Source organism: Alligator sinensis, unplaced genomic scaffold, assembly GCF_000455745.1.
Source record: "Alligator sinensis unplaced genomic scaffold, ASM45574v1 scaffold1546_1, whole genome shotgun sequence".
Lineage (NCBI taxonomy): Eukaryota > Metazoa > Chordata > Crocodylia > Alligatoridae > Alligator > Alligator sinensis.
The window spans coordinates 69,477-80,306 of NW_005842689.1; the positions used below are offsets into that span (position 1 = coordinate 69,477).

At 41.5% G+C, this 10,830-nt stretch overlaps 1 protein-coding gene across 6 annotated transcripts in view; it reads left to right on the plus strand.

Moving 5' to 3' along the window:
- The first annotated feature begins 28 nt into the window (after nt 1-28).
- Nucleotides 29-10,830, plus strand: part of GRSF1 (G-rich RNA sequence binding factor 1) — a 48,237-nt gene continuing 37,435 nt past the window's right edge. For 4 of the 6 annotated variants that reach the window (XM_025215955.1, XM_025215956.1, XM_025215954.1 and 1 more), the window contains exons 1-5: nt 30-593; nt 1,103-1,256; nt 3,170-3,325; nt 6,030-6,170; nt 9,520-9,655. In XM_025215955.1, the coding sequence (XP_025071740.1) occupies nt 543-593; nt 1,103-1,256; nt 3,170-3,325; nt 6,030-6,170; nt 9,520-9,655 (638 nt within the window). In that variant the 5' untranslated portion in view covers nt 30-542. Of the gene's footprint in view, nt 594-1,102; nt 1,257-3,169; nt 3,326-6,029; nt 6,171-9,519; nt 9,656-10,830 lie in introns of all 6 variants that reach the window. The other 2 variants (XM_025215957.1, XM_025215951.1) reach the window with 2 other exon arrangements.

Sequence of the window (10,830 nt, forward strand, 5' to 3'; positions counted from 1 at the left end):
CCCCTCCCCTCCCCCCGCCGGCCGCAGGCGCGGGAGAGCGCCTGGCCCGCTCCTCGCACCCGGCCTGTGGAGGGTACCGGCAAGGTCACCTGGGTTAGACCGCCTGGTTCGCGCTTCATCTCCCCTGCTCGCTTCCATGTCCTGCTTCTCCCTCTCCTTTTCCTAGTTCCCTCTCCCTCTCCTTTTCCTATTTCCCTCAGAGGGTCGCTGAAAATCCTGTGCTGGGCGGCCCTGAGATCTGGCCTGGCCCCTTGTTCTTGCCGGGTGGCTCAAAGGTCATCTCTGCCTTTTTTTCACTCATGGTGGCCAGGCGGTAAGTTCTCGGGCTGTGTTTTCCGCAAGGAGCGAGGACCTATTTTCCTGCCAGTGGTGGGGAAAGGAAGCCAGTATCTGTGTCACTGCTGGAGTTACCTTCCAGAGCCGTAGTCTTCTCCAAAATTCAGAATAAGAGCACATGTCTCTTCTACGCTCATCCTCACCTCCTTGATAGGAGCGTAAGAAGCATTTGAAATAGTTAGCTGCCTGTTTCTGGTAGACTCTTTATGGCCTTTGAGGAAACCAGCCTGAGAGCAGAAGATCTTGGTCCCTTCAAAGTAAGCTTATTGCTACTTCCCTAAATGCATCCAATTCAAAGAAATTCCTCTTGCTCTTGTGGAATGGAAATGTGTTGAGTACGTCAAAGAACTGGGTCTTTGAGGTCATAACAAAATAATTTCTGAGTAGGTTTGTCTTATGTTGCAGACATTTCGGGCGTCTCTAGTTAGTTGCTAGAAGTGAACTCCTACGGCCTTCTTCATAGGTTTTTGAAAAGCAGATTCCAAGGTAGTTAAGTTTAAGTAATTTAGAACTAGCTTTATTGAAAAACCTACTGCTAAAAAAAACAACCCTCCCAGTAGGACTAGATAATCTGGCAGGCTGCTTGGGTCTCTGTTTAGTTTTATGACCTGTTGGAAAAACTCCACATTGAGTACGTTTAGCACAAAGACTTTGAGTATGTTTAACACAAAAGGGAATGATTTATAAAACAAGGTTTTTTTTAAATAAAATGGAATATTAGAATCTGTCTTAAAAAGCAATAATTCTCTCTTTTTTTTTTTTTAAGGATAAAAACTCTCAGTTTGAAGGTGAATATCCTGTGCTCACTGAATATGAATCAGATTCACCAAAGGCGGGAGAAGAGGAAGACCTGTTTCTCATTCGGGCCCAAGGACTGCCATACTCTTGCACTGTGGAAGATGTGGTTGACTTTTTTGCTGGTATAGTGCTTAATTTTTGTTCAGAGATATTCTCATCGGCCAAATGTAATGTGATTGTGTGTGTGTTTAAATATGAATAATTTAACCTAAAACTTATTTGTGAATGCCAGACGCAGCATTACTTGTGTTAATTTGTTTTTGCAGGTATGTAGTATGATGGAGGGAGCTGTTTGTTCTGTGTGGAGGTTCTGTGTTGATAGTATAAATTGTTGTTTGCTTAGGTTCGTGACCTGACTATAGAAAATAACTTGGAAATAATGTTAATTAAGCAGTTCTTCCTTATAAAATTTTATTTTTCAAATGTGTGAGTGTGATGAGGGTACCAATAATTTAATTCTGTTTTTAAAGGTTTTTAAAAATGCCATTCAATTATTTGAACTGCAGAATCAAAGCACAGAGTGTGCCAGCTAGTTACAGGCCACTGTGCTGCTCTAGTTTGATTTAAGTGGTCAGACTGCTCCCACATAGAGGCCCATTTACCTCATTTGCACTCCACATGGGGGAAAAAAAGTGCCTGTACAGATCAGGTCATAGAATCAAGTCCTTAAATTTTGTTTGATAACTAGTTAAAACTGAATTGGTTCATGGTTTAGGCTGAAATTGTCTAATTGTGGTATAGTGTGTGTATGGATAGCCTTTTTGGTACGTATAACTTTATAGTGCTATAAAAGTGTTGTGCAAATCTGGCAACACCATTGGAGTAGGGATGATGTCAAGAAAACTGGTAAGGAAAGGTAACCTATTTAAAGGCTTTGTGTCTTCTAAAAACCAGAGCAGCCTGTGGGAAAAACTTAAAATTAGACGTCAGGAGATGATGTCTGTTGGTTATGGTATAGAAGAGGGGTATCAAACTTGCTCTGACCCCCAGACTGGATCTATGGACCCCAAGGCTCCTTGTGGGTCAGATCTGGACCCAGTGGGGGTGGGGCAAGCGATGCTGTGTTGGCATAGCCGTTACTTGCTCCCCTGCTGCCAAAAACTATCTTGAATGGGGTCCCATAGCCCTGGATTTGAAGAGGCCCTGCTCCTGAATTCCCAAGCCCACCAAGAACCCCATGGGCTAAAAGTGTAATGGCTTTGTGGGCTGGGTCCAGTCTATGGGCCGTGTGTTTGATGCCCCAGCATAGAATGTATTCCACTTGTATGAATACCAAAGAAGTTCATAATTTGCTTAACTACGTAACACTGTGCCAGTCCACATTTTCTGCTTAATTTTTGCTAAAATATGATTAGCAGAAAATTTTTGCTAAAATGTAACAAACACCAGCATTATCTGTACATCAGTTAAGTGCAAATGCATCAGAAGAACACAGCGTATTTCAACCTCACTGCGCACTTTGAAAATATGGAGAGAGAGAAGCCCTGAAACTAACTATTGGAAACCTTAAAAATTACAGGAGCTAGGGCTGCAAACACTTCAATGCTGACAGTCTGCATACCTCATGTGCACTGATTCTTTACATTAAGTTGGGATAAGTGCATGCTCCAGGTAAGTACATAGCCCTTTTTAAGTCTTGGAGCTGTGCACTTAAATGGAGTACTGTATCATACTGTTTAGATGAAATACAGATATTCCTCACTTAACGTCTCCCCAGGTAATGCTGTTTCATTATTACGTCACGGATCTATTAGAGAACATACTCATTTAAAGTCGCACAGCGTTCAGTTATAACATTTTTTGGCTGCCACCTGCTAGTAGGTAACTACTGCGATGCAGCTGGATTCGCTTAACATCATTTTGCTTAAAGTCACAATTTTCAAGAACGTAACTACAACGTTAAGCAAGGAGTAACTGTATTAGGCAGGATCAAGCTACAGTTTTGACTGGATCAGCAGGTTATGGTAGGGAAGAAAATATTTATCGAATTGTATTGCACTTTTTTACGTATATTTTTTGTTTAATATCTTTTTAGGCTGCCAAATTCGAAATGGTGAGAGCGGCATACACTTCCTTTTGAACAGCAGTGGCAGACGCAGGGGGGATGCTGTGATTGAACTAGAGTCGGAAGAGGATGTGCAGAAAGCCTTAGAAAAGCATCACAGCTATATGGGTCAGCGATATGTGGAAGGTATGTGTAATTTTAAATTCAGCTGTTTTGAAGGGATGGAACATAGAGTAGGATGAACCAAGACTCTTTGAAAGGAAAAATAAAGGGGCCATTGATTTTTGTTAGAATGAAAACCTTCCCTAAAAATAATTAGGATGGTGTCGGTAGGTTGAATATAGTTTCATGTTTTGAGTGAGACTTTCCCATTTCAGTCAGATTTCACGAAAATCAAGTGTAAAATCCATTTTTTTTTATCCTATGTGGCACATCTTGTCCTTCCATAATAGTTTTTCTGGAAAAGTTTAGGCGTATCTTACAAAGAGCTGGAGGAGGGGGAAGATGACTGAAAAGTCAGCTTTTTCCAATTTTTGTTTGTTTGTTTTTGTTTTGGTCTGCTTGTCACTGAAATGGATAGGCATATTTCATAGTAGAGATAGTTGGAAAATAGGTTTTTAACGTATAGAAAATTTCAGTAAAGAAAATTCTTTGTTATGTCCACAAAAACTTAAACCTGGAAATCTTTTGGTTCTGAAATGGTGTTCTTGTGCTTTATGGAAACTGTAGTTTGGATATCTTGTGGTCCAAGCAGTGATCCTTGCTTATGAAAAATAGGTGCACATCTCCCATTATGCATTATGATAAGTAGAGACTGTACATCCTAGGTGTCACATGACTGTGGTGGATCATGGCAGATGGAGCGTGGGGATTCTAGCCCTTAAAGGCTGAGAATGAATCATCCAAGCTAAAACGGAGGTGCAGCAGCAAGATTTAAGTATCAAATTTCTATCATTTACAATCAAAAATTGAATTTTTTTAATGGAAGACAATCTGAGTGGGGAAAAAAAATACTTGTCAATCCCAATCGTTAAAAATTTTCTGTGAAAATTTTATGAGAATTTTTTTTTTCAACCAATCGTACTTAACAAAAGAGCCTTGCATGGATTTTGTGAGAACTCAGGTTGCAGTTCAGTGAATGTCAACTAGGGTGTCGTAAGATCCTTTAAGTGTACTTTGGCACCTGGCCTCTGTGCAAGGAGGTAAGCACTCATTTCTCTCCTCGCCTGTGCCTGTCCAAGCATCCCACGGAAGAGCAGTGCTCATGACTGCTCTTCTGGGGATTCCAACTGTTGCCCTGGGCTGGTTGCCCCATGCCATGAGGAGTGGTCTCTGCTACGAGCTGGCAGACAGGCAGGGGATGTGGGGCCATGCTTTTTAGCCCAGTGTGCCCCCTCCCTCCTCCCTTCTCAAGGTTGGTGGGAAAAGCCATGGGGGCAGGTGGCTTCAGTCACTGGTGTTGCAGCATGCAAGTCCCTTGGAGGAGCAGCCATGGCAGCAGAGGTAACTTTTGCCCCTCCAGTACAAGTTAGGAATGGAGAGGGGGCAGATGGCAGAAAACCCCAGCCCAGGTGAATGGGTTCAGTTTATTTCCTAGATGGAGACAATTTCAATATTTTTTTTTTTTTTGTATCCATTTAATTTTGATCCTAACTTCTTACTTTACAGTTTGTAGCCATGAGAGTAAATGTGATCCTTAAATAGCCTGGGCAGAGTACCATATGCATACACTAAAGGTTATTTTGTGAGAGGTCTTTCTTGCTGTGTGTACCTTTTCTGTATAAAAAGAACTTATAGGGGCTTGTGGTTCTCCATATCCTTTACCAGCTTGTTTTTTTTGAAGAACTCGGGGCCAGTTTTTCCAGGGGCCAGTCCCTGTCTGGAGCTCTCTAAATATCTAGCCACTTTGGCTGCTTGCAGACCTTAAAAAAACAAAACATAGCGGCATTCGCTTTAAACTTAGTGCGCTCCTGCGCCGAGCCCAGCATGTGCCCAGAAGAGGCAGCACATCAGTTGGACCCAGCTCGCCCATTGTCTGTCTAGATCAGGTGCTTTAGTAGGGCTTTTTTGGCAAATTTATCTAATAGTTGATTGACTCAGCTTTAGGTAAAAATGGCAAAAAGCCCTGCCGAAGCTCCCAATCTATACAGATGCTGTGGAGCCAAGTCACAGTAACACTTTGCTTCTTCCAGTAAAGTGTGTGTGTGTAATGTCTGTAGGCTTCCTTCATTGTTTAAAAGAAGTGATTCTTGAGTGAGTGACCCTGGGCTGCTGTGAGATCCTTTTGAGGGTGCCACAGGCTGCAAGGAGGTAAGGACAGGAATAAATAAATTAGTTTTTGAAATGGGGTACCACTAGATTCAGAAAGGATATGGAGAGGTGCCTTGAATATAAAAAGATCAAGAGAGCTCCTGTTGTAGTTGCATGACAATATCTTTAAATATCTGAAGACTAAAAAGTGAATGACTCATCACTCCAATCATATGGATTATATCATCTGCTCCCCATGTTAGTGGGTATGGCTAGTAGGGAACTCTGCATGGAACCAGTGGGTTTGTCCTGGAAAGAATGAAGATTAAAAGTCACGTTGGGAAGCCAAGGCTCGTGCTTATGCAGTGGAAGAGAAGAAGATACAAGTAGGCAGAAAAAGCTATGGGGTGTGTCCTTACCTGGTCTGCAAGGTCTAAAAGCCTAGGCTTGCAGGTTCTCAGGTGCCTCTCCCTCGCATGGTTCTTCTGCACTTTTTAAACTCGGGAACAAAAAGTATAATGTACACTCGAAACTGAAAATATATTTCTTCAGTCCCAAGCCCTTTGAGGTGATTCCTCAAAGTAGCTTTACAGCAGTAGCTTGTGAAGGAAAATGTTTTTCTCCTCTATTTTTTTTGTAGTTTTTGAAATACGTGATGAAGATGTAGATGCTGTATTGAAGAGACTGCTGTCCATTCCACCTTCTGTTAAAGATGGAGTTGTACGTCTCCGAGGCCTTCCATACAGTTGCACTGAAGTAGACATTGAAGAGTTTTTTGCAGGTGACTTTTGAGAACATTCTTTTCTTTTCAGCCAGTCAATGCTTATAACTTCTAAATAATATTATGTTATCTAGACTTAGTTCATGAAACTTGAAGTTGCAAAAATTCTCAAATGCCACAGTGATGTCTTGCTGTCTGCTAGCTACTTCAATACCGATACCTGTTAGAGTTACCAGGATAACTGCAGGTCTCAACTTTCCTGTCTTTTCTGAGTGTACTCTCTGTAATCATTGAGGGTTCATTCTGTCTGACCAGGCCATGGGCTGCAGTCTTTTGGAACCAACCATGATTAATTCATCTGGTCTGACTTAGGCTCAGTACCTGTTGCAGCCTTTCCTCTGGGAGTTATGGCTAGTGGTAGCCAGTCAGCTGACTGACACCTTAAAGCAAAATGTTTGTTTAAAGCAGGACTGTCCAACTGGCAGGCTGCATTTGGCTTATGGGCTTCTGCCATGCTACCATTCCCCCAGTTTTTTCTGCTGCTGTGGTAACCAGGTTCTCTGGGGCAGGGCAGCACAGTGGGAAGGTGCCCAGTGAGCCCTCTGCTCAGGTGGTGGGGTGTGTGTGTGTACCCACTTCATGGGGTTTGGGCAGGGCTAACGTGGTGGCAGGCACCTTTCTGCTGCCTGTGCCCTGGGGGTGTTGCTCTGACTGCACAGTGGGGATCCCGTGGAGTTCAGAGTCAGTGTGCCACCTAGGGCTTGGAACCAATATGGGGTGCAGGCCGAAGCTACTTATAAGTTGGACAGTCTTGGTTTAAAGCAAAAGCATTTCAGATAGATAGTTTGTTTGCTGTTCTAAGACTTCATGTCTGGTTATCAGTGACTAATCCTCTTCCTACAAACCCTCCAACACCTCCAGGGTGCGCAGCTTGGCAGTTAGTTTGCTTGACTTAGAAACCAGTTCACCCCTTTTGTTTTAAGGAAGGTCTCTAAATCCTGCTTTGTATTTTATGATCATTTTGCATCCTTTTCTGAGTCAGCTCTTTTTTAACTATTCCAGAAGCTTTTGAAATAATTTAGAAACCAGTGCTAACAGAAAATTTTGCTGCTTCCCAGCGGGTCAGATGGTCAAGCTGATAGCTTCCTGTTTTGACTTTTCAGCATTTTATTTACCTTTAATAAAGGGTATGCCTACAGAGGAGTCATTGTTATGACTTCAGTGAAGTCTGTCTTTTATGAAGAAATAACTAGCCAACATTAAACTAGCAAGTTCAGGTCCTGCCAGCAGTTTGCTTGTGGTAGCATGGAGCTCAGCCTGGGCTGCAGAGCCTGCCTGAGAAACTGTAGATGTGTGGGCACCTAGTCCATGCTGAATTCTGTGCTACTGCAGCTAGACTGCCACCAGGGACCAAGTTGCCTACAGTATTTGCACTTGCTACACTTTCAGTGGGCTGTACAAGCGTGGACATTACTGCATCAATTTAATATTCAAAATGTAAACAGTGTGTCTCAAATCATAACAGCTAGATACTTTTAAAACAAATTGTGAAAACTAAGAGCTAGAGAATAAGATGACACCAAGTTGTGTAGAGTTGCGGACTCTCTGGAGGGTAGGACTATGATCCAGAATAAATTGGAGAAATAGTCTGAATAAATTGGAGAAATGATCTGAAATCAATCAGATGAGCTTCAACAAGGACAAATACAAAAGTCTTGCAATTGGGATAGAGTAAATGTTTGCACAAATACAGTCTGGGGAGTGATTGGCTAGGCTGCAGCACTGCAGAGAGAAGGACAAGGTCCTGGGAATTACATTGGGCCATAAACTGTGAATATGAGCCAAAAGCATACTTTGGCTGCCAAAAATGCCAACAGCATACTGGATTCTATTAACAGGAGGATCTCTTCCAAGTCAAGGGAAGTGATTCCTCCACTCTATTCAGCAAGTGAGGCCTCACGTAGAGTTCTGTGTTCAGTTTGGGGGCCTGGACTTCATGAAAGATATGGACAGATTGAGAAGAGTCTGTTGGAAAGTGACAAAAATGATTAGAGGTCTGGGAAGCATGATTTATGAGTAAAGGCTGAAAGAGCTACTATTGTTCAGCATGGAGAAGACTAAGTGGGGGGATTTGCTAACCGTCTCCAAATACCTGAAGAACAATTACAGAGAGGATGGAAATATAGCCTTTTTTCTGTGGCTGTAGGGGGCAGGACTAGGAGCGATGGCCTTGAACTGCAGCACAGGAAATTTAGGCTGGAGGTCAGGAAGGAATTTTTGACTATGAGGGTGGTTAAACATTGGAACAAACTACCTCAGTGTTGTGAAATGTCTATCCCTGGACACTTGACTGGAACGGTTTAGTCAGGAATGGGATGACCTTGACTGGAACACAAGACTGGATTAGATGATTCTGTGAGGTCCTTTCCACCCTTACTTTCCTATGATCCTATGGTAAGATGATATAGCCTTCCGAAAAAAAATAACCAGAGCACTAATTCCACGTGGATTAGTTCAAGATCAGATTTAACGTTTGGTTAGAATTACATAAATTCTGCATATATTGTCAAGTTGCGATTAGTTCTGGATTCTCTGGCCTTCAGGAAGGGATTGTGCAGTGGAAATGCAATGAAGCATTGCAAGTATGGTTGGAAATTTCCTAGTTTCTATATGAGTTTGTAGACATTGAGAACAAGAGTCTGTAATAAAATGAGTACCTGCCAGAGAAGCAGTAAGTTGTTTATATCTTTTTGTTTACAAAAATAAAAGAACCAAACCCTCAAAAAAAAAAAAAAACCACCCCAGAAAAATGCAAACAACTGAAATTTTACAGTAATTGCTTATTGCTTGCTGGAAGAATTTGAGGATTAAAGTCTTTGAGACTAAGGTTTGTGAGAGAGTACTGTGTTTTCTCACATACAGTGCACACCTCTTTCCAAAATTCTGCTGCTAGAAGTCTGGGTATACATCATAAATGAGGAAATATGGTAATAGCAGTTTCTGCTGGGAGGGGGAAGGACAGTGAAAGTAATGCTGCAGTGCAGGCTGACTGGACATTTTCATCTGCCACAGAGTCTCCTGTTGCAGGAGCAAGGAAAACATATCTTTATTTATTTATTTTTGCACATATATATATATTCTCCTTTTCAAAAACAAGTTGTGAATCTTGTTCAGGAATGTGTTGCATGTGATAAAATATGGTAAAATGCATACAAATCCATCAAATAGTTAAGAAATAAGAAAACAGCTGTCCAATAGGTGACACATTGTATTAAGCCAGCTTGAAAAGTCAGTTGAGAATTGGATATCCTTTTCCTTATTCTTTATAAATTAAAAAGATGACTTGCAACCTTTGAGGAAAAATGCATATGGTACAGCTCACATTTGACAATGCTTTTATCCCCTAAAGGTTTGAGTATTGCTGATATAACATTTGTTATGGACCCAAGAGGAAACAGAAAAACTGGAGAAGCCTTTGTGCAGTTTACTGCTCCAGAAATGGCAAAGCAAGCCCTGTTAAAGCATAAGGAGGAAATTGGGCATCGGTATGTGCTTCGGTGTGGTTAACAGGCGGCATTTGTGCATATCATAAAGCTAGCTTTATACACGTCATTTAAAGTTTGATACAGCGAGTGAATGATCATATTATGTTCCCTTTTTATTGATGATATGATCCTTCACTCCACGTCCTCGTTCTTTTACTTTGTTTCTTCATAAGAAGAATGAGAATATATGAATTACTATATGGCCATTTGAAGCTACTATGATGATGATTATTGCATGTCTGCATAGAGTGGAGATGTAATAGACTGCTTTTTGGTTACATCAGTGCTTTGCAAAGGAACTCATTATCCCTTTCACAGACAAAGGTAAAGAGGAGCTTCTGGGACACTAAAGCCAAGTCCTACTAAGGAGTTTATGTCCTTGCCTCCTATTGATTTCAGTAGCACTTAGATGCCTAAATACCTTTGAACCAATCCTTAGTTTATTATACACTTAGGATTCTGCAGTCCCCTACTCCCTGCAAGTATTTTATTTAACTTAATTGTGAACACTTACAGTGGTTATTTCTCAGTTACTGCATCTGTACATAGTGATTCCCAGAAGATGGGATAATTCTTTTGTTGGATAGGGAGGATCCTGGGTCAATATTTCCAAAGCAGGCTCTGTGCTAATAACTGAAATTTGCAAGGACCTGATACCTGCCAGATACTTCAGAAGAAGACACATTTTCCTCTTTTTTTTTTTTTTTTTGAAGAGAGCTGAGTCATCCTCTTTAAGGAGAGTTTTAACAGTATTCAGAGAGGGGACATTAATTGGAAATATGTTGCTTCACCAGTAATTTGACAAATGTGTTCTGCATGATATCTACCTCTCATTTCCAAAGAATTGTAAAGCATTAAACAGTATGGAACTTAACTACGTCAACCCTATCTTTATTTTTAGTATTTGTAGTGGCTGAGTTTATCATTTCTAGGTTGTGTGTTGTAGAAGGGGTGATATACTACCCTGTGCATCCTTGCCACCATGGTTGGCATGGCATCCTCTCTGGTGCCCCCTACTAACTGCCAGTCCATTCTTTGGGTGGGTTCTTTCCTGTGGTTCAGTCTTCCTGTCAAGTCCTACTTAGTTCTTCTGTTTCCAAGGTTTCATAGATTCATAGATGTTAGGGCCGGAAAGAACCTCAATAGATCGAGTCTGACCCCCTGCATAGGAAGGA